This window comes from Scaptodrosophila lebanonensis, unplaced genomic scaffold, assembly GCF_003285725.1.
Source record: "Scaptodrosophila lebanonensis strain 11010-0011.00,11010-0021.00 unplaced genomic scaffold, SlebRS2 tig00000061-arrow-pilon, whole genome shotgun sequence".
NCBI classification, from domain to species: domain Eukaryota; kingdom Metazoa; phylum Arthropoda; class Insecta; order Diptera; family Drosophilidae; genus Scaptodrosophila; species Scaptodrosophila lebanonensis.
The window spans coordinates 1,241,523-1,265,405 of record NW_022060554.1 but is presented as its reverse complement, the minus strand read 5'-3'; the positions used below and the strand labels follow the sequence as shown (position 1 = coordinate 1,265,405).

The 23,883-nt window shown below is 38.8% G+C and overlaps 1 protein-coding gene across 5 annotated transcripts; it reads left to right on the top strand.

Annotated features, from left to right (window-relative positions):
- The first annotated feature begins 6,200 nt into the window (after positions 1-6,200).
- Positions 6,201-23,612, top strand: LOC115624980 (pre-mRNA cleavage complex 2 protein Pcf11). Of its 5 annotated transcripts, none has more exons than XM_030519836.1 (12): positions 6,201-6,327; positions 6,858-7,105; positions 7,968-8,093; positions 8,171-8,362; positions 8,425-8,778; positions 8,845-9,463; positions 17,434-17,944; positions 18,005-18,125; positions 18,183-18,288; positions 19,613-21,997; positions 22,066-22,494; positions 22,572-23,612. In XM_030519836.1, the coding sequence occupies exons 2-12, from the start codon at positions 6,923-6,925 to the stop codon at positions 23,336-23,338; spliced, it is 5,793 nt and encodes a 1,930-aa protein (XP_030375696.1). In that variant the 5' UTR covers positions 6,201-6,327; positions 6,858-6,922; the 3' UTR covers positions 23,339-23,612. The 5 variants fall into 5 exon arrangements, with proteins under 5 accessions (XP_030375696.1, XP_030375699.1, XP_030375698.1 ...); XM_030519839.1 differs by having other exon boundaries at positions 8,150-8,362; positions 17,731-17,944; XM_030519838.1 differs by having other exon boundaries at positions 8,150-8,362; positions 17,716-17,944.
- Positions 23,613-23,883: the final 271 nt, after the last annotated feature.

The following is a 23,883-nucleotide window of genomic DNA, read 5'->3' as shown; positions in this document are numbered from 1 at the left end:
CGTCCATTCCATTCATGGGTCCAGCAGCATCGCTGAAAAATGCAAGTTGGCCATGCTTGGGTGCGATGCATATTTTTTCGTACTGGATTCCTTGTCCACCTTCGATGGGATCATAGGGCTCGACCTGCTGAAGCAGGCGGGAGCTGTTTTGTGCCTAAAAAAAGGTATGCTTAAATTTGCTGCGACTTCAGAGGCGTTGCAGTACCACAAATGTACGCACGTCAATCACACAAGAAACAAAGAAGTCGGGCCACCACCTGCGGTGAAGGCAGATTTCCTGCAAGTACTTCATCGAAACAAGAAGGCTTTTGCGGGCTCCAACGAGGCGCTGCCTTATAACACGGCTGTTGTGGCCACGATCCGTACGACCGACGAAAATGTGGTCTACTCAAAGCTATACCCCTATCCTAGGGGTGTTGAAGATTTTGTCATTTCTCAGTCAATGAAGTACTTAAAAATGGCATAATCAGAAAGTCGAAATCGCCGTACAACAATCCGTTGTGGGTAGTCGACAAGAAGGGAACAGATGAGTTGGGCAATAAGAATAAGCGTCTAGTAATAGACTTTAGGAAGCTCAACCTCAAGACTGTTGCTGACAAGTACCCAATGCCGAGTATCGCAATGATACTGGCTAATCTGGGTAAAGCCAAATACTTTACGACGCTCGACCTGAAATCAGGTTATCACCAGATCACTCTGGCAGAGCAAGATCGTGAAAAGACGGCCTTTTCGATCACTGGTGGAAAGTACGAGTTTTGTAGACTTCCCTTTGGTTTGAAGAATGCAGCAAAGATTTTTCAGAGGACCATAGATGGCGTTCTTCGAGAGCAGATTGGAAAATCTTGCTACGTTTACGTAGATGACGTCATCGTATTTTCGGAAAATGAGTCGGATCATGTCAGACATGTTGACTGGGTGCTGAAAAGCCTTTTGGACGCTAACATGCGTGTAGCTCACGAAATGTCAAAATTTTTTAAAGAAAGCGTCGAGTATCTCGGCTTTATAGTGACTAAAGATGGCGCAAAGTCAGACCCGGCGAAAAAACTCGCTATTTGATTGACTTTATCGATAGGGTCGCCCTCATCGAAACTATTAAGGCCATCATTAACCCAAACGTGGTTAATGCATTTCACTGTACTCTCCCAGTTTAGGCTAGTTTCCAGCACGAGCTGGTAAGGGCCTTCCCAAGTACGAAGTTTTGGTTCTGCAAAACTTCGTGGCCGACGTGTTTAATGTCAGTGATAGAAGAGAAATCATCACTAAATAATACAATCGAGCCCATAGGGCGGCACAAGAGAATGTGAAACAGGTTATGACGGAATATTATTTTCCTAAAATGACGAAATTGGCCAATGAGGTAGTACTTGCCTGTAGAATTTGCGCAAAAGCCAAGTACGACAGACACCCGAAAAAGCAGGAACTCGGCCAGACGCCACTTCCCTCACAAACTGGAGAGATGTTACACATTGACATCTTCTAAACAGACAAAAAGTTCTTTCTAACTTGCGTTGACAAGTTTTCGAAATTTGCGGTGGTACAGCCTATCGCGTCTCGAACAATAGAAGATACGAGACCGCCTCTGCTGGTCTTGATGAATGTGTTCCCTTCGGCTAAGCAGGTGTATTGCGACAATGAACTCGCATTCAAATCTGAGACCATTTGGTCCCTGCTTTTGAACAATTACGGCGTAAGTGTGGTGAATGCACCTCCCCTTCACAGCACGTCTAATAGTCAGGTAGAGCGCTTCCACAGCACTCTTCTGGAAATTGCCAGGTGCTTAAAACTCCAAAGGGGTATAGTACAACAGATCCATCCACTCAGTGGTTGAGAGGAGGGCTAAGGACATCTTACTTAACTCTCCGCCGGAATGCACCAGTGAGGTTAGGGGTAGAATAGAAAGGGCCCAGATGCAGCAGAACACCAGGGCTAATCAGGAACGTCAAAACAGAGTCTTCGAAGTGGGAGAAAGGGTTCTGGTAAAGACAAACCGCAGACTGGGCAACAAGTGTCGAAAAAAGGGTCGAAGCGGACTTGGGGACAACAGTCCTCATTGAGGGGAGGGTGGTCCACAAGGACAACCTCCGTTGAATTTAAGAAACCATTTTTTCATTGCTCTTTTAGTAATAGTAGTTTCGACATTTTAGGATTACGCTTGTCATACTTTCAATCGTGTCTGTGGCAACAGCACGGGTAACGGACTACACACACGCGGACTACATACCAATTATGGACGGGGACATTCTACTTTGGGACAGTTACGGATACTTACGGCATACAACTAACCTCACGGACTATAGGACAATGACGGAGGAGACTATGAAGTTGACGGATATGTTTCCACAATCCCACATGAGGAGACTGCTGGAAATTGACACTGGACACGTACTGGACATGTTGTCTGCTCTCGATGTGCACCATTGCAGTGTAAGAAGCCTTAACTTTTTGGGAACAGCTCTTAAGGTTGTAGCGGGCACCCCGGACGCGGACGACTTTAGGAAGACAGAACTGACACAGATGCAGCTGGTCACTGCAAGCAATAGGAAAATTTCAATAAACTCTAAAATGCAGGAAAAAATTAACCAACTGACCGACACGGTAAACAGAATCATTAAGTCCTCTAAGGATAAGCGGGCCGATACCGGCTACCTCTTTGAAACTCTTCCAAACCGCAATAGGATGATGATGACAGAAATAGGGAATCTTATGCTTGCTTTAACTTTAGAAAGGATAAATATAATAAACCCAGCGATAGTAGATCATTCTGATCTTGCGAATATTCTCACTGACCAAATTACAGGGACCCCTATAACAGATGTATTGAAGTTGCCTAATATTAAGTTAGAACGTAAGAATAATGTAATAAGTTTTATAATCGAATTCCCTATAATAAGCAAGCAATGCAGGAGGATAACAATTTTCCCAGTCGCCCACGGCGGTTCCGTACTTCGACTACACGACAATCTGGTTGCTGATTGCGACGGGCAAATGCTGGCTGTGGCGAATTGCTCACAAACTACTACTGCCACATTCTGCAAGCGGGCCAAGGACAGTAGCTGCGCACGAGACCTCCATGCAGGGGGTACGGCCCACTGCCAAACACAGCCGAGCCACCTTAACCCTGTCACCATAGTGGACGACGGCATCATCATCATAAACGATCGCAGCGCGGTGCTAACCTACGACGACTGCGCCGCAACGGAGGTGAACGGAACAAACCTTGTCACCTTCGCGTCCCACGCCACGGTAAATGCCACACGATACTTCAATCGCAAGAGCGTGCAAAATCGGTTCCCGGTAGTGGCCGCGGTACCATCTCTAAACATCAGCGGCCACGACACGATTCTCAGCCTTCCCTACATTCATCGACTGAGCGAGAATAACCTCAACTATATCAAAGAGGTTAGAGACAGTGTTGCAGTCGGAAATACATTGGCGATTTCCCTCGGCATAATGCTGTTGGCTTGCGCTGTGGGGGCTGGAATCTACTGGCTCCGTACGCTGGTAAGCAAACGTCGAAACTCCCAGAAGATTGCGAAAATGTTGGAAAATTTAAACGCGACCGAGGACGGTCGGTCTTCGAGAGGGGGAGTAGTTAACCACTGACGATTGGCAATTGCTGCCCCAGCACTTTGGCAAAGCCAATGACCAGAGTCATGGTTGCGAAAGATGTGTGGTGACTGCACTGTTGGCAGCGACGGACATCCGACACCGCCCACGAGGTGCTAACGCTGCACTTTCGTGGGAGCGGCGGCGGCGACTCTGTGGCAGCGGCGGCGACTCTGTGGCAGCGGCGGCGACTCTGTGGCAGCGGCGGCGACTCTGTGGCAGCGGCGGCGACTCTGTGGCAGCGGCAGCGACGCTGCGGGCTTAGCTTATTGTAATTTATAATTGTATTCTTGAGTCTAATTCTGAAACCAATAAACTCGCGACGTATCGTCCGCAAGTTTTCATATTAGTTAACTCGGCTTTGATATGCAAAACCCTTTGCAAGAAAGGCAAACCATAGTCATTAAAACACTAATTTGTATATGTGCAATTATACACCCTTTACGTGAGCTCGAATACCAAAAGAGGTAAAATCGATTAAATTGGAATTTGGCATACGCCATCGGAAAAAATTCAAACTCACACTTTCTCGGACTTAAGAGAATATGGATACCAACTTTGGTTATTCTAAGCCTTTTACTTTCTGAGATCCTTGCGTTCATAGAGACAGACGGACGCACGGATGGACATGGCTTGTCTTGTCATCCTGATCAATAATATATGTATATACTCTGTGTGGTCTTCCACGCTTCCTTCTGTGTGTTACATACATTCGCACAAAACTAGTATTGCCTTTTACCCTTTGGGTACAGGGTATACAAATACAAAAGTATGAAAACATCACTAACAAATTTAGAGCAGCGGTGGGCACGAAATTTTAGTTTTGGAGTCCTACAACAACATCTACAACAGAAACTACCGTTTGGGTTATGAGGACATCATAAACTGCGAGCAAAAAATTAGGAAAAAAAAGTACACCGAAAAAAATTTTGATCACATTTATGAACATTCATTTAATAATTTTTCGAAGTCTATTTCCTCTTCACTTAAAGCAATTCGTAATACATCTGATAAATTTACGTCACTTAATTTATTCCTATAAACATTTTTAATATATTTAATGTTTGAAAATACAGCTTCGCACACATAACTGCTGGCAAAAAAATACCGCGTCTCAATCTCGGAAATATTAATTTCATTAGCCATTGTTCAGTTTTAAATCAAATATAAGTAAGATTATAAGTAAATAACTTGACGAAAATCATAAAAGTTTTACTGAAACACTATAATTTATAATTTGTCAATACACTTTGAATGTCAATGCATAAGTGACCGTCAGCGGGTATTGCAAATCGATCATCAGTACACGTACACACACTGTGTGTATTTTGTTATTGCATCGATCTACTTGTGCGTCTGGCTGGCGACAACACTGCGTGTATTTTGTTATTGTAAGTTTGCTCGAGATCGGTACTTTGCTTGTGCGTCTGGCTGTCGCCAGTTACCAAAACATAACGGAAAGAGCCCTGGGAGCCCAAAGAGCCACTACGTGCCCATCGCTGATTTAGAGCAAACAATGCCGAAAAATTTAACCTGCAATGCCGAACGAACGAATATCATATAATAGTTAAATTTCCTACTCACCAGTATCATAAATGTTTTCTTTATTTAAACACTGATTACTGGAAATCAAAATAAATCAAAGGCTTGCGGCATAAAAAAAAATTTTAATCTTGCAAATTCTAAACATATTTTTTTGGTCGTTTTTATGGAACTTTTTGTTGGCCCCGCCAAATGGCAGTACTGCGAATTAGAGTGTTAAAGGAAGAGACAATTCCGTTGAGATCAGGTGAAAATATTCAATGTATGTCGAGCATAAAACCCAAAAAGAATTGTCTGGTGCATAATCAGTTGTACATCTTTTAAGAAGAAGGGGAAGATAATTTCGTGTTTTTCCGTAACGCACTGAGAAATTATGACGACCTACACGGAAAGGAGAGTCAAGATTGTCGACAATTAGTTTGGAGAAAAATAAAACTCGAAGGACAGTCCTCCGAAGAAGGATGATTTGTAAGCAGAAGCCTGATTGAGGAAGCCGGGAAATGAAGGTTGGAATCCCAGCGTAAATCACGAAGATCAGAAAGAAGGAATTGTTTTTGAACAGATTCAATTCGATACTGATGCGTTTTGTACTGCGCACACCAAACGCATGAGCAGTATACTAGAATAGGCCGTACCAATGAACTGTAAAATAGTCTAGTAGTATAGGGATCATTAAATTCTTTGGAACTTGCAGGGAAACACACATGCTTTATGGGCGCGTTTTAGCAGAAAAACAAAATTGGTTTTGTTGCTGGCCTGGATAATGGGGTTGTAAATAAAGTACGATGCGTCGACGTTTCACACAATCGATTGTATTCCGATATTTTTTTTTTTGTTTATTTTTGCTATTTATGTAAAATTTATATTTCGTTTTAATTCTATTAACTCGCTCAAAAAACATAGGGAACAGTCCAGTATCATAATAAAAAAAAATCGGCGATGTAAAAAAAATCTATGCTTTTTTGCAACCCTACTGGATAGTGTGAACAATTTTATAAATAGTAATAGTGCCATCAATAGATTTACAGCTCGGCTCACATCTCTAAAACAGAGCAATCAAGATTTTTACATCGTAGTTGTTACGTGAAAATTTCTTATATTTGATTTTATAGTGAAAAAGTGTACGGTAATAATTGATTGTTTCGCAAGTACTTATTTCAAATGTATTGATACAAAAAGGTATGTCAATAATCTTATAATACAAAAGAAGTGGGTTTTGATCCCCGAAGGTACAGATAAAATGTATATCACGATAACAAATCGAGCTCCAGAAAAAGAATGAATTGACGAAATACCAAATTATTAAAAATGTATTTTATTACTACGCTAAAGTAAATAAATGTATTTCGTACCAATTACGTCTAATATTCATAGTTTTGAAAATGTGAACTCAATTTGTAGGACGCCATATTGAATTTGTACCTACAATTGCACCACTGCCATTCCCTCGCTTTTTTCATTTGTTCATTGTATACAAATACAGACATATGTGTTTTATGTATGTAGCGTGTATAGATATACATACATAGTTGTATGTCATAGATGCGCGTGATTGTTTACGATTATGAGTATAGGTGTTATGAATCCACAGACATAGATTTGCGTATACATAAGTATGTGGGTACATGCAGATAACTATTAGGTTAAGGTTTTTTATATTGGTATAAAGTTATATATTTTGTCTAATGGTTCTTTCCTCTTATTTTTAGCACAAACGTAAAAACAATTATTGCCTGGTACGGAATTCAGCAATCCTAAAACAATAACATACGAAATGGAACAGATATTTCAATCTTTGCGAGACGATGAGCGCCGCATTGGTGAGGAGTATATGTCCAGCTTAACGGACTTAAATTGCAATAGCAAACCTCTTATCAACATGCTTACGATGTTGGCGGAAGAAAATATCAACTATGCACACGTAATTGTACGTGTGGTGGAGTTTCATATCAGCCAGGTTAAATAAAGCATTATCATAAATAAAACAGCCCTAGTCCTCGTACAAATGCCGCACGGCAGTTGTGGTAACTACATGATCACTATGTCCAAAGAATGTTAGGAATTCTAATAAATACGATGATATCAGATATTTATTTTTGTGTTTAAAGACAAGCTATGAAAATATCGTATTAGTATTGAGCGGCAAACCCATACATATTAATAATTAGTAGGAACATCATCTGGTGTCCCCTGTTTTCGTCAATGCTCATTTATCACTATATAAACGTAATAAATTTAAGTTTGGTGCAATATAAATACATTCACCGAATTAAATACATAAATCCTTATAGATATATTGATATTAACAGGAAATATGGTTTAATAGGATACTTAGCACAAGGTACTATCCAAACCAAGCTGGTTAACTTGGTTAAAGTAAACCACAAAGCTAAATAAATAAAATAAGTTCTTTAACAATTTTCATCGGATTGTCTTTTATTTAAATGAAAATGTTACTACAAAAAAATCCATAAATAAAATATGAATTAAAAAATATGACATTTCAATAAAAGACGAATTTAATAAAAAATCACCAATCTCGAGCCAAGCTCATCTTGCTTCAAACCCAAAGGAATACCAAATACATTTGAGCGTGCCATCAATGCAAATGATAAACTCTTAAAGAGCTTAAAAAACTTTGAGTTATGTATATTGTAGTACTAGATACCACAATTTTATAGCAAACTGGACTTGTGCAGCTATCTTCGGTGATACACGCATAGCAAGAACACGAGGACGCCTCTCCTACCAATCTACTGTCCCTAGAGAGGTAGAAGTAAATAAATTCCAATTCTTACGTGTCTCATAAATCCCAACAGGTCCCGCCCGAGTACAAACTACCTATATTATATTTAATAGACTCGATTATTAAAAATGTAAAAAGCAACTATGTACAACTGTTTGGACAATGTATCGTGAATATCTTTCTAAACGCCTTTGAATCGGTAAGCGATAAACTAAAGAAGTAAAACTACTTTCTTGAAAAATTACACCATCATAGGTGCAACACTCCCAATCACAGGTTCTCGAGAAAGTTCGCGAACGAATGTACGCGCTTCGGCAAACATGGAACGATGTATTCCCTCCATCCAAGCTGTATGCACTTGATGTAAAGGTTAAGCGTTTGGACAACAATTGGCCAGTTACGGCTAAGCAGCCGCCCAGAATTCACGTCAATCCGGCAATACATGTTAATCCTGATTTTCTCAAAACCGTAAGTGTACCACAACTACAGAAGCACCATTATTGTACTGAATATTTTTGGGAATATTACAGGGCATAGTTCCCATGCCGGTAAATCCTACACTCACCAGTGATATGGAAGAGATCCTGCAGGCTAAAACGCGTGAACTGCTCGAACTTAAAAAAAGGAAATTGGAATTGGAATTGGAGCAAACAAAAAAACACTTAGAGCAACAAGAACGGCAGCTAATACAGGCTACCGATTCTATTTCTGTGCCGTCAGTTTCACTCGCCGGATCGGGAACAGTGCTACGTACGCCTGAACTGGAGACTCCCTTAGGAACGGTACCGGTACAAACTGGCGCTCTGTACAATAGAGTTGGCATTTGTCATGTCGGCCCAGAAGCGCCATCAATGATGTCTAATATGCTCAGCTCAACCCAAAAGGTGTGTATTTAATTATATAATTAAGATTTACATGGGTTAACGCAGATTACATGCTTCGCCGCACAGCTACCTACAATCAAACCAAAAGTGCACCCAGTGAATTCCGCTTTACTAAATTCAGTCCGTCATCGGGATCCTCGACTAGCACGTCAGGCGCAATCACTGCAATCCTTGCGTAACAATTCAGAACAGGACCCCAACTCAGTGCATAAACAAAGTCGCTCACGCAGCAAGTCGCCTTTACGTTCCAGCGGCCACAGTCGTTCTAATAAAAGCAAACGCAGCGCGTCGAAAAGCTCAAACGCTTCGTCATCGTCGTCCGGGTCGGAGAGGCGTAGCAAAAGCAGCAGCTCTACCGTATCGTCTTCTACAAAAGGTTCATCCTTTCCTGCATCTTTGCGTGAAAAGTACTCCTCCCGCAATGATCATGTTATTAATGGCCAACCAACACCAATGAAGCGCAAATCAAGTTCACCTGCCACTTCACCGTCCAAATCAAAACGTAACACCTCGCAAAAGTCACAAGTCGGGGCATCAAGCTCAAGACCTACACGTTCGCGTAGTCGCTCTCCTGCCTCTGGAAGGTATGTCGGCATCCGAAATGTGCGTAGGAACAGCAATCTGCCGCAGTCATCAACATCTAATGAAGTCAGCACATGCGCAATCTCAAATGAATTAGACAAACGTAAGACAACATTTTTAACTATAATTTCGCATTTGTTAGCCAACAAAGTCAACCTTGGCGTTCATACAAGCAAAGAAGTTAGTATTTGCAAAAATTACATACCAGTATGGCGGCACAATTGGCTTGTTGAGTGTGTACAAAAAAAAAAACAATTTTTTTTGTTGCTAAGAAATATTTTTATTGCTTAGCACAGAAGTTTATTTTCGACAACTTAAAACGTTATACAATTGTTTCAAGTCTAAGTGATTAAGCCTAATTTGAAAGGATTCGACTAGAAGGATATTTGACCGGTAAAACTGGCTTCGTCACCTTGAGCGTAATCCATCTGTAGTGCTTTTAACGATATGTTATCTATGGTTAGAGATTTGGGTTCAATGATTTCGAGTTTCATCTCTAAACATTTCAGAATGCAGGTTATATTTGCTTTTAATAATCAGTGCAAAGAGCAAAACTAAAGGAATATTTGGTATTTACCTTCTTATCCATTGAGTAATTTGACAATGAGCAGCTTGTTCTATTTAATTTAAATTTGCATTTTTCTGTTTTTAATTTGAAGTATGAATGATTGAAATATTAAAACAACAGATGTGGTAAATATTGTAGGTATTGATTTGCTAAACACCTACAATTGAGTTTATTACTTTAATTCTTAGGTAAAAAATAATAATTTTCCGTGCATTATTATACCCTGATTCCAGGGATAACATATCACAAAAATCGCAAGTTTCACTAAAACCGTAGACTATATAATATGGCTGCCAAAAAAATGTATTTAATGTAATGGAAAGACAATCGCACTCGTAAGCAGATTTTGTTATGACTTGCAATAAGACGAATCAAACATTTTTCGTTTGGTAGAAAAACCTATTTGGAAATGTAGCCCTAGTTTGACTGGGATTGTTTTAACACGCGTATTACGTTTCTCTTTTTGACCCCGAGTGTAACTTGGTTACTTTGTCATCAAAAAAATCATATAGGATTTAAGATTTAAAGTATAATATTTTAAGAGTAATTTTAAAAAAAATTGACTCAAAATATGTTATCCGACTATTGAATTAGGAATTGGATAAAACCTTTTTTTAAAAAGTCCATAATTTAAAAACATGTGTTGACATGTGTTTAGAAATGAATAATTGTTGTAGACAAATTGTAAAACCACCAGTTTTTGTTATTTTCATTCGATACAAAAATTCCCGAAAGCTTAAAGAGCATACTTGCAAAGGTATAATGCGATAGAATCGCATTGGAAAATTGTGTTCGTTCCTCAGTTTTTGAATACGATGCGAACAGATGCAAGGGTGTACGCAGCTTTTACCAAAGAGGGGGGACAAAAAGTTAAAATGTTGATTAAATAATGCACGATGCATTTAAAAAATAATTTATGCATATGATCAATGAAAAACAAAATCAACAAATTCAACTCAGTTCCATTTTAAGGCGAAATAGTGCGCCATAAAAATGAACGACTTTATACGACTTTTTTGTGGTGAGCGAAACGCTCCCGCCCTTGAACAGATGTGTAAAGTTAATCAGTAGCTGGCTAAATATTGTTTGCATTTATTCTGCAAAAATTCAAACTAATTAAGCAGTTACTTTGCTGTGCGCCAATCTATATATCCTCAGATGTGTCTTATAATATAAGCTTTATTCATCCATAGTCATGCTCCAAACATTATACTGTATAAGAATGTAATTCTTCTGTATGTCTTCTATGGTCGCCATTTTCAAATTACGATTGATAAAACAGACCAGATTCGACAACAGCGCTCGCATTATGGTATTTTGTTCCAATTTATACTGAAAAGTTATTTATTCATCAGTTTTTAATATAATGATATAAGATCACCTTACCAAGCTTATAATGTAATGCCACAGATTTACCATTTACGTTTTCCACTTCATTTTTTGCATAGTTTGCTTTCAACTAATTTTGTTGCTTAAAACAAAAACGTGAAGCAGATATCCGTAATTTCTATCGAAAATGTTTGCTGCCTCACAACGAAATAATTGAGCTGATCATATCAGTTTTTATACCCTGTACCCAAAGGGTGAGAGCGTATACTAGTTCAGTGCGATTGTGTGTATCAGGCAGGGGGAGGCGTGGCAGACCTCACAAAGTATAGATATTATTGATCAAGATGACAAGCCGAGTCGATATAGCCATGCCCGTCTGTCTGTATGAGCGCACGGATCTCAGAAGGTACAAGAGCTAGAGTGACCAAACTTGGTATCCAGGTTCCCCTGAGCCCTAGGCAGGTCAAGTTTATTTTTTTATTCTGATACACACAAACACACACACCCCACTCCAACGAAATTCGTTTTTTTTTTTTTCATAACCCCCCTAATTCTTGGAATTTTGAACTGACAATTACATCCCGTTAGTGATTATATGTCTGTATGCCAAGTTTCATCAATTCTATAGCCATAAATAATATCGCTGCCCATGCTCTGCCCGCAGCTGTTGTTGTTGCTGCTTTGGTTCAACTTTGTGCTGCATACATACACGGAGAGACACGATTCTGATGTAAATGTATGCTGTTGAAACTACTGTACATAAACATGTCTCCACTTTTGTATATATGTATTGAATAATTTGTATTTAATTTAATTATATAATTTATTTAATATAATTTTTAAAAATATATTAAAAAACAAGTAAAAAAGCTAAAGTCGGGTGTCCCGACTTTGAAATACTCTGTACATATGTTTACAATAATTATAGAAATTAAAACAAGATAGAACGCTACAGTCGAGCAAGCCCGACAGTAAAATAGCCTGTACTCTCCACAAAAATGAAAAAATTTAACAAACAAAAAAATTTAAAAAAAAATTAAATTATTAAAAAAAATGAATGAATTAATTAATTAAAATTAATTAATTAAATTAAATTAGAATACACGTTTATGTTCAGTTTTAACAGCATACATTTACATCACGTACCTATGCGTGTTTATATGCGTGTATGTATGCAGCACAAAGTTGAACCAAAGCAGCAACAACAACAACAGCTGCGGGCAGCGCTGCCGACAGAGCTGCAGGCAGCGCATGAGCAGCGATTTTACTTATGGCTATAACTTTCTTCAGAATTGACTTATCATGATGAAATTTGGCATACGGACACATTAGTACTAACTGGATGTACCTACCAAAATTGATTTCAAAATTCCGAGAATTACGGAAGTTATAAGAAAAAACACGAATTGCGGGGGAGTGGGGGGGTGCATCGAAAAAAACTCAAACTCGTACTTTCTCGGTCTTAGGAGAATATGGAAACCAAGTTTGGTTATTCTAGCTCTTATACTTTCTGAGATCCTTGCGTTCATACGGACAGACGGACAGACAGACGGACGGACGGACAAGGCTATATCCACTCGTCTTCTCATCCTGATCAAGAATATATATACTTTGTGGGGTCTGCCACGCCTCCTTCTGTGTGTTACATACATGCGCACAAAACTAGTATAGCCTTTCACCCTTTGGGTACAGGCTATAAAAAGTAAGAGAACCAAAAAAAAAATTTTTGATCGATTTTACCTCTTTTGGTATTCGAACTCACGTAAGGGGTGTATAATTGCACATATACAAAGCAATTGCGTCTATGCGAGTGTATGTATGTTTATGCTCGTATGTTCGTGTCTGTGTAAACATGCTAGCAGTCAACCAAAGCACCAGCATCAACAACAGCCGCGGGCAGCGCTTGAGCAGCGCTGTAGTAGCGAATATATTGATGGCTATAACTTCTTGTTAAATCGGTCTATCATGATGAAACTTGGCATACGGACACATAATTACTAACTGGAGGTATTTCCCGAATTTGGTATTTCGAAATTCCAAGAATTACGGGATTGAGACAAAATCGAAATTTGCATGGGAGAGGGGGGAGGAAGGGAAATTCCAAATCACACATTTTCTGCGTATTCACATAAGGCATCTGGCACTAAAATTTGGTGTCCGTAGATTTTATAGTCTCCGAGATATAGGCGATTATACGAATGGAATATCGAGAAAATCAAAAAAAATAAAACAGACTTGCACAGCTTACACACATAACGCATCTTTGTGCAAAATTTGGTGTCTCTAGCTCTTATAGTCTCTGAGATCCAGGTGTTCATACGGACGGACAGGCGGACGGACGGACAGACAGACAGGGCTAGATCGACTCGTCTCGTCATGCTGATCAAGAATATATATACTTTGTGGGGTCTGCCACGCCTCCTTCTGCCTGTTACATTTTTCAGCACCCGCAAACCTAATATACTTCTGTACATTTCATGTACAGAGTATAAAAATTGTAGTTTTGGTGTGGGAGTTAGTACAAGCTATTTCATTGTCGGGCTTGCTCGACTGTAGTGTACTCTCTTGTTTTCAAGGAGCATCTCCATTGCTTGGTAGTTATGGATGCTGTGTAAATGCTAGTGTTTTAACTATAGATTTTGGCGGTCAGTCAATGGGTATCACAAGTGGATCACGTATAACCATCAAGTCAGGTGGTACGCGTCGTAATTGTGATACACCACTTGTAGTGGGGCTATACTCTCCTCGTGAGAGCGGCTGGAAGCAGGTTCCCGGCACGGTCATGTCTCTTCCCGGTAGTGCTGACTAATAGTATTTGGGTGAGAGCTGAAAACTCTATAAAAATGTCCCCAATCCAAGGAGGAACAGCTTAGGCCGATGGATACGTGCCTGAGGGGGAGCGCAATCTCCTCTGGTTTCAAATGGGCTTCCCATGGTACACGGGTGGCTCACCCCTTACCGGCTACTCGTTGGAATCAAATGAAGTCAGGTGAAGTTGTGTAGGTTTTATCGATGTTGTTATTTATTTTTATGTTTTCGAAAATCGGTGTCGATAGTTGGCTTTCTTCTTCGTATTCCAACGCCGAGTCATCATAATTCAAGCCATTGATGTAAAAAAGCTATAGTCGGGTGTTCCGACTTTGAAATACTCTGTACATACTTGTATGTTTAGAATAATTATAGAAATTAAAAAAATTAAGAAAATTTAAAAAAAATTGATCGATTTTACCTCTTTTGGTATTCGAACTCACGTAAGGGGTGTATAATTGCACATATACAAAGCAATTGCGTCTATGCGAGTGTATGTATGTTTATGCTCGTATGTTCGTGTCTGTGTAAACATGCTAGCAGTCAACCAAAGCACCAGCATCAACAACAGCCGCGGGCAGCGCTGTAGTAGCGAATATATTGATGGCTATAACTTCTTGTTAAATCGGTCTATCATGATGAAACTTGGCATACGGACACATAATTACTAACTGGAGGTATTTCCCGAATTTGGTATTTCGAAATTCCAAGAATTACGGGATTGAGACAAAATCGAAATTTGCATGGGAGAGGGGGGAGGAAGGGAAATTCCAAATCACACATTTTCTGCGTATTCACATAAGGCATCTGGCACTAAAATTTGGTGTCCGTAGATTTTATAGTCTCCGAGATATAGGCGATTATACGAATGGAATATCGAGAAAATCAAAAAAAATAAAACAGACTTGCACAGCTTACACACATAACGCATCTTTGTGCAAAATTTGGTGTCTCTAGCTCTTATAGTCTCTGAGATCCAGGTGTTTATACGGACAGACAGACAGGGCTAGATCGACTCGTCTCGTCATGCTGATCAAGAATATATATACTTTGTGGGGTCTGCCACGCCGTCTTCTGCCTGTTACACTTTCAGCTCCCGCAAACCTAATATACTCTTGTACATTTTATGTGCAGAGTATACAAATTTTTTTTAATTTTTTCCTTTTTGGTGAGAGGTACACATTAAGAGTTGAGCCTGCCCGCTGCTTTATTATTCCTTCTTTGTTGTCATTCAAGAGCCCTTTTCATCAAATTTTTGGGATTTGTGATTAAAAAAATTAAATAAGTGAGTTTTGACTTTGATTCAGGCTTAGAAGCAGTCGTAACAGAGTGGGCTAAATGCTACGGATTACTTCTTCAACACTTGGTTATTTCATTGTCAGATCGCATATTAAGACTAATTAATAGTAATGGAGAACATATCTAAGAAAATTAACGCTAAAAACAGAAGTATATTGAAATAGAAATATAGTTTTTTGAATTTGATCAGGTCCATTATTTCGTTTGAAAAATATTCATTTATTTCTTTTTTATTATAATTTTTTAAATATTATTAAACTGAATTTAAAATGTAATTTTAAACGCTTAAAGAAAAATTACTTTCTTTTTTAAATATCAAAGATTTTTGTTTTATACTAAATGCGCAAACCTAATATGTAGATTTCATCCCCAGCACTGCTTAGACCAAAAAAATGTCTGTCCAAAAATGTCTCTGCCCTATATTCTTGATTAGTATGAATAGAAATAGCCATTTCTGCCAGTTTTAAGAAGCTTATGCTTTGCCAGAGTGTGTTGTTGTTACTGGCTTCTTATTGCTGCAGGAAATCCATTGTGAAAACAATCGGGTAGCTATATACAAGACCGTATGGACTTTCAGCTAATTGCGGAATATCTTTTGTGTTATAGCTTATCTTATCCAATTTTCAGTTGTCGTATTACAAAAACTAAACGATTTCATAATATCCGTTTAAGCTACGTCGACAAGTTGTTTGTTATCATATAATTTACTATTCTGTTTTAATTCTGGCCCCCAATTGATTAGCTTAGCACTTAAAATTGTATTATAAAATTCCAAAAGTTATTCTTCAATGTTATGTTCAAGACTATGTGAATGCCAAACAAATTAAACAAAACTCAATAATGATTTACATGAATTTATGTATGTAACATGAAGAAAAGCAAGACAGTCAAAAGTATGATATAGTATTTTTGATAATCACGAGACGACAATTGCCTTCCCTAATATAAAGGTCTCGCAAGTAAAAAAATAATGTTAAAGTGGTTAAAAGTGGGCGCGAGTATTGTGTCAATTGTGTTTGTGGTATGGCTCCTTTAACAAAATATATTGTATATTACCTGCTAGAATGCAAATAAAACAAATGTATTCAAGTGCGCTCAAATAGTAGAATCATTTTGCCACTAGCGCACGGAATGATTTGTTTTACAGAACTCGAAGATATTTTGTCAATTACTGATATTCTTTAGCCAATTTATTTATTAGAAGCTTTTAAAGGCGTCTTAAATTTGACTCATTTTTTTTTTTAATTTTCAAACATATTTGAATTTAAATACCCGTTAAAAAATCTATATATATTTTAAGTGAAAACTTTTTAAAATATAAAAAATCGTACTGTAATAAAAACATTGTTAAATGTATTTCATTGTTTTTATTAAAATTTTCCAATTAAAAGCATTGCCATGTGCCGTCTTTGGTGTAATTTTAGGTTTATTTACTTTGAGTAAATGTAAGAAAGACTATAATTAAATTGTTGTATATGAATGTTCATAAATTATCAGAAAATTAAGAAATGAACACTGCAGTTTTATTTTTTGTTAACACATAAAAAAAAAAAAAAAATATATATATATATATATATATATATATATATATATATATATATATATATATATATATATATATATATATATATATATATATATATATATATAAATTATTATATATATATATGTATATATATAATAATTTTACAAAATTATACTATGAATAGATTAATCTTAATCATGACACATATAATGTTTTATAAATGTATTCTTTAATTTAACAAATGTCGTCTTTGGCTTTCTTTTTAAAGGCCAATATACATACTTACATATATTTACTTATTTTTTGTATTCTCAGAACGACACTTTTTGTTCTAGGCATTTTTAGTTTTTGCTTTTTCATAACATTTTCATGATTTAAAATTATTTAGTGATTTTGTTGTGCGTGGTGTTATTGGCATCCGTTTTTATCGTAAAGATTTCCTCTTTGTATAAATATTATTTTCCGAATGTTTTATGTTAATAGGCCAAGCATATGTCGCACATGTTTCTTTGTATACACAACTTCAGCTGAAATAAATTTTTAGATAAATTTAAAATACTTGAACCAGGACATCCTTCAAACTTAGAGGCTTCAAGTATGGACGTTGATTTGCGGCCGATAGTTGCCAGTTCGGAAACTGCCGAAACGATGCTAACGCCACTGCAACAAACTGCTTTTCCAACGATGGATGTTACAACAGCATTCACCAACTCAATCATCACAAACGCAATTACTGCAACTGCTAGTACTGCGACTAGTTCCAAATTGCCTACAAAAGTGTCGTTCAAAATACAAAAACCACTAAATAAATTTGAAAAATCTACAGCACATTTATCAACAGCATTGCTGGTAACCACAACAGCATCACCGTCAAATAGTGCATCAAGCGGAAAGGCGCAAACTACAACGTTATTACAGGGTAATGTATGTGATGTCAAGCAGAATAATAATAAATTACACACCGCGAATGTGCAAAGCAGTGAAAAACGCACCTCTACTGTCTTAGTGGAGGAGCAACCTCAACAAAAACGCAGTAGGTCATCAAAACTGGATGCGTAAGTAGTTAAAACAAAAGAGTTTAAATTTTTTAATGCTAATTCACATTGAACGATTAGGCTTTTTGGGAGTGAAGACGTGGACCTTCGCAAAGAGATGCCGGCAGCTGATTTTAAGTCAGGGACTAACTCAGTCATTTTGGTTGAAGATGATTCTATGGAGAATTGGGACAATCGAATGGCAAGTGTAATGTTACAAATATAGAAAACAATTCATTGAAATGCTTATAATTTTCAGGACGCAAAGCAAATAATTTCACCACAAGACAAGGATCCATTGTTTGATGCACTGCGCGCTAAGCTAGCCAAAACTGTTCACACCAACAACAAATTGAGTAAAGAAGGTGTGTAAAATATGTATACCTACATATTATCATAATCAGTTAACTGATTGGAAGTTAAATCAAGTGTGAAAGACTTTGAAAAGGCTATACTAGTTTTGTGCGAATGTATGTAACAGGCAGAAAGAGGCGTGGCAGACCCCACAAAGTATATATATTTTTGATCAGGATGACAAGACGAGTCGATATAGTCATGTCCGTCTGTCTGTCTCTCTGTCCGTCTGTCTGTATGAGCGCAAGGATCTCAGTAAGTACAAGAGCTAGGATAACCAAAATTGGTATCAAGGTTCCTATAAGCCCTAGGCAGATCGAGTTTGTTTATTTTTTCTGATACACCCCCCCCCCCCTCCCCCCCACTCCCCCGCAATTCGTGTTTTTCTTATAACTTCCGTAATTCTCACGCATAGGTACGTGATGTAAATGTATGCTGTTAAAACTGAACATAAACATGTATTCTAATTTAATTTAATTAATTTATTTTATTTTTTTAAATTAATTCATTCATTTTTTTTAATAATTTAATTTAAAAAAAATTTTTTTTTTCAATCTTTCCTTTTTGTGGAGGGTGCAGGGTATTTTACTGTCGGGCTTACTCGACTGTAGCGTTCTCTCTTGTTAACTGCATACAAGCACGCATAGACACGATTCTGATGTTAATTTATGCTGTTGAAATTGTGCATAAACACTTATGTCTGTATGCATGTGTTAAATATTTTATAATTAATTTAATTAATTAATTACATTTTTTAAATTTTTATTTTAATTATACTCTGTACATGAAATGTACAAGAGTGTAGTAGGTTTGCGGGAGCTGAAAAATGTTACAGGCAGAAGGAGGTGTGGCAGACCCCCAAAAGTATATATATTCTTGATCTCGTGAGGGATTTCCTGATTTTCCATTCGTATAATCGCCTATATCTCAGAGACTAAAAGATAGCGACACCAAATTTTAGTCCCAGATGCCTTATGTGAATACGCAGAAAGTGTGTATATTGGATTTTCCTTCCCTAATTCCTAATCTTCCTTCGTAATTCTTGGAATTTTTGACTCCAATTTTGCATATATCTTCTTATGAGCATGCCGTATTTATCATGATTAGTCAATTGGATAGGAAGTTGGTGCCATAAATGTAATCTCTGCGCAAGCTCTACCCGCACCTGCTGTTGATGTTGTTGCTTTGTCTCAACTTTATACTGTGCACATGCTAACACACAGACAGGCATAAACATTTCAAAGGCAGGGTACCCTACTTTAGCTTTTCAACTTGATTTAACTAATGAACTAAAGAACCGTTACTTTTTATCAATAATACAAATATTATTCTCAGGTCAACTTACCAGCGATACAACACAACGCCCACAACAGTTTGGAGTAACGAAGTTAAATGATGACTCTCAAGAGGCTCATGAAGAAAAGGTGCGCACCATACTGACACAAGCACGGGAAATGTACGAAAGCAGTGCCATCAATCAAGAACAGTACAGGGATCTGTTGCAGAAAGTACTGGCTATAAATGAGAACAGCAAGCTCAAAGGAACCAATCGATGCGAGCCAGCATCCGATGAAATGAATTACGAAACGCGCGAACGTAATGCAGCACGTGATGCGGTGCTCAAAAAACGTATACCCAAGCTGAAAAACAGCGAGACTCAACGTAACGAGTGCTCGCTCCGAAGTGAAGCTTCTATATATGACGACCCACAGCGCCAAATTCCAGATAAAGAGCCTGGTGGACAGCAAAAGTCAAACACAAAGCTTGAAAGCAAGCGACGGAAACCTTCGAAATGGGGTGAACAGGTAGACACGGTTCAACGTGCTGCTTGGCTGGCTAACAATTCGCATACGCCATCTGTAAGTGGAGGTAACAATAAACGCTCTGTGGGCAGTTTTCGGGGGAATGTAAATAACTCAAATATGCGGATGCTAGTCGCCACGCCTTGGCAGCAGCCGTTTACTGGCTTACCTTCCATGGTTACAACAACAGCGCCGGTTGTAGCATCCGTAACCTCTGTTGAACTAGCAAGTTTCGCTGGTTCAGCCAGCAATATACCGCCACCTCCGCAGCCACCCTCGATGATTGCCTTACCTCCGCTGCCACCAGCGCTGACCAAGGCGATTAATTCGCTGGACAATCCCATGACAGATGTGGTGCGAAGCATTACGATCGACGGTGGCACGAAAGAGATACGCTTCTATAATCAAGTCGCAATAATATTTATGGATAAAGATGAGCCACACGAGATCGGCTTTCAGAATGGTCAGCGTGCTATTTGCATTGACCACAACGAGCCGCTTCCGCTGAGCTTCAACGATGAGTACAAAACCTTTACGCTAGACGGACAATTACATCGCATACGCTTTGGGTTTCCCTCACGTGAGCTCTACATTGATGATCATTGGTACGAGATCTACTTCGGTGGTCCGCCCATTTCTCTGCCCATTGGGAACAAGCTTCACGTGCTAAAGGCAGAAGGTCCGCCGCCCAATGTTGACATTGGCAAGGTGCGACGAGACCTTGTCGCTGGAAAAATCAACATGATTGTGGATGCGCATAATATTGTTCCACTGTTTTTAGATGCCAAAGTACAGACGTTTCAATTAGGAACTGAGCCACATCAGCTTCAATTTACGGACAGTTTCCTTTATGTATTGTTGGACGGGAAACTATTGAAGGTCGACTACGGTGGGTTGCCCAAAAGCTTCAGTTTGAGTGGACGCAAATATTTCATACGATTTGGCACCCTACCTGTAGGTGTAGTGGCTGGAAAGACTCACGTGCAAGACATGATCTACATTAAGACTGATGCGCCAGTAGAGTCACATTTATTACAACCAACAATAGCAAATATGGACAAACATCTTATTGAAAAAGCTTCAAGTGTTCAGCTGCCAGTTAGTCTTAACATTGATGAGCTTTTTCAAAAGCTCATATCGTCAGGCATCATAGGTACCACGACTTCTTCTAGCACATCAGTCAGTGCACCAGCAGTAACTATTGACGACTCAGCGCAAGCAGCCAAAGGAACTGGTTCCTCAGAAGTGTCTGTAGCGACCGCAACTTCTGGGCCTATTAAACGCGTTGAGCTTAACAAGCCTGAAACCATAAAGAAGCGCCAGTCGGGCGTCGTAACAGCACTTTATCTCGGAATGCAGTGCAGCAGCTGTGGGCTACGCTTTCCACCAGAGCAGACCATAAAATATAGCCAACACTTGGACTGGCACTTTCGGCAGAATCGACGCGAACGCGACCCGACCCGCAAGGCCACATCACGCAAATGGTATTATGATCTCACTGACTGGATGCAATATGAGGAAATCGAAGATATTGATGAACGTGAGAAAAACTTTATGGAAACACCCCTCCTACAAACTGAAGTTGCGGACGAATTGTCGAATCAACGTTCCATGGACTCGCCCATGCCTAGCTGTGCGGCGAGTGCCGATGATGTTGATCGCGCTTGCGATATGTGCCACGAGAAGTTTGAACAGTTCTACAACGAGGAGCTCGAGGAATGGCACTTACGGGCAGGCATTCGTGTGGATGGAAAAATATATCATCCTTTGTGCTATGACGACTACAAATCTTCATTGAACCCACTAAACGTGAAATCTGTCGAAGCTGATACATCAGTAAATGTGGAATTAAACAATGCCGACGATAATGCCACTGATGCACTCATAAAAATGGAAAGTGTTGACCAGAAAGTCAGCGGTAGGTAAAACAATTGGCTGAAAGTTCGGCCTATAAAAAAACAAATAATTTTCTCATTCAATTTGTAGAAGATCGAGAGGTAAACAATGTTGATGAAGATGACGACGATGTCATTGTACTGCCCAATGAGGAGCCCAGTGTAACAGAAATTGTTGATGATGATGACGAATATGTGCCCGTTAATGCTACTGATGAGAAAATGAGCGCAAAATCGCAAAGCTCAAGTGAAGAAGATAGACCACCGCTATCTCAAAACGAATCTGCCGCCGAATCGGATGTAGAGATACAGGAACCCCACATTCCATTTACTGATCTGGACACGTATGTTGAGAAGGAACTGCCGCCAATGGATGACTCAGTAAAGGCTGCTTTTTTAAATGTAAAAATTAAAGAAGAGCCCAAGGAAGATGAGGAAGATGAGGACGACGGCTTCGAAGATGTCGGCACGGTAATTCTGCAGCCGCCAACCGAAGACGAAATATATATGGATAGTAGTGGTGAGTAATGGGACCCTGGTACTACCTTCTTTTGCTGACTTTATATTCTTTGGTTTATTCTTTATGGTGCCATAAAGAAACACTAACTCAAACAATAGCATCGTCTGCTTCACCTGTGACGCTCGATAGACCACCTTCGACGGGATCGCTAGCGTTGCAATCTAAGACTGATGAGCTTGAGTTGGAACAAGCGCACGACTTGAATTCTTCCATCGACGGCAACAACGATCGGCAGGAAATTCACAATTTAAGTGCATCGGGACCATTGCTGGCGTTACCTTTGGCTAGCATAGTTAATAAAATAAAAATTAATATCACTAAGAATACTAGTAGTAATAGTAATAATAGTGCCTCCAATAATAACAACACCATAACAGCAATATCTTTAACAGCCGGCACATCAGATGCAACATCCAATTTACAAAAAACAGCAGAACCTGCCACTGCTTCCGCTATTACCGTCATCGGTGGTGGCGGCATTGCGGTCGACTCTGATGGTCAGGTCAATGCTATAGAAACCATTTCAACGATTCCAGTATTGTGCAGCGGCAACACATTTGTTCCAAAGATCACGAGTACTATCAGTTCAAATTCACCTGTTAACATCAGCTCCATTTCCGTCATCGGCAGCAGCTACAGCAATACCTCGCGCTTTACGAAGTCGGGTACAGCATCAACGCCAATAGTGGCTGTCACAACAGCATCAGCGCCTGCAAAAGTGAAAACTCCACCACCAGTTCAGAATTTATTTGATTTGAAACCCACTCTCCGTAATGCTACACTAAAAAAAACTAGAAGAGTGCAAAGTGGCGTCGATACTTCTGGATTGTGTTCTATTATGTAATGAGATTTTATGCTTGACCCGTATTTGGTATGTTTTATAGGCTTATTGTTTATTCATAAAATCATTTCAAACGTTAATTAGTTCTAGAATTCTAAAAGCGCAAGGTTGGGAATGCGCCAACAATTAAACGTTTTTAATTTATTAATTTTTAGAAACGCAATAAAAATATACATACATATATTATTTTTGGTAATTTTATAACACTTGAAAATTAGCCAATTGTAACCCGTACTTTTTATGCTCCTTAAAATAAATAAAAATTAAACTTGGCATACATTAAATCTTTTCCTTTAAAAATTTAAACAGGGCTTTTAACGCCTTGTCTTGGTGCTCATTACCAAGTTTGCCATTTATTTTCATGGCCACTTCGAGGGGTCTATTGAATAGAAAGGCTCTGCACTCAAAAACTTTTCCAAAAAGCAGTAGTGCCACTTTCAAGCCAGTCGCCTCTAATGCCGCTATATTTACCGCCATTTGTTTCAGGCAGCAATTCGTTCGTCCTATGCTGCCTCGTCCTATGCTGCCCATCTGACAGTTCCTCTTTT

Bases quoted from the DNA above. Each gene is read 5' to 3' on its own strand.
- LOC115624980 (XM_030519835.1), top strand. From the start codon at position 6,923: ATGGAACAGATATTTCAATCTTTGCGAGACGATGAGCGCCGCATTGGT. The intron at 8,779-8,844 runs GTGTGTATTTAA...TTCGCCGCACAG, and splicing joins TGCTCAGCTCAACCCAAAAG to CTACCTACAATCAAACCAAA. The intron at 18,289-19,612 runs GTGTGTAAAATA...TATTATTCTCAG, and splicing joins CAACAAATTGAGTAAAGAAG to GTCAACTTACCAGCGATACA.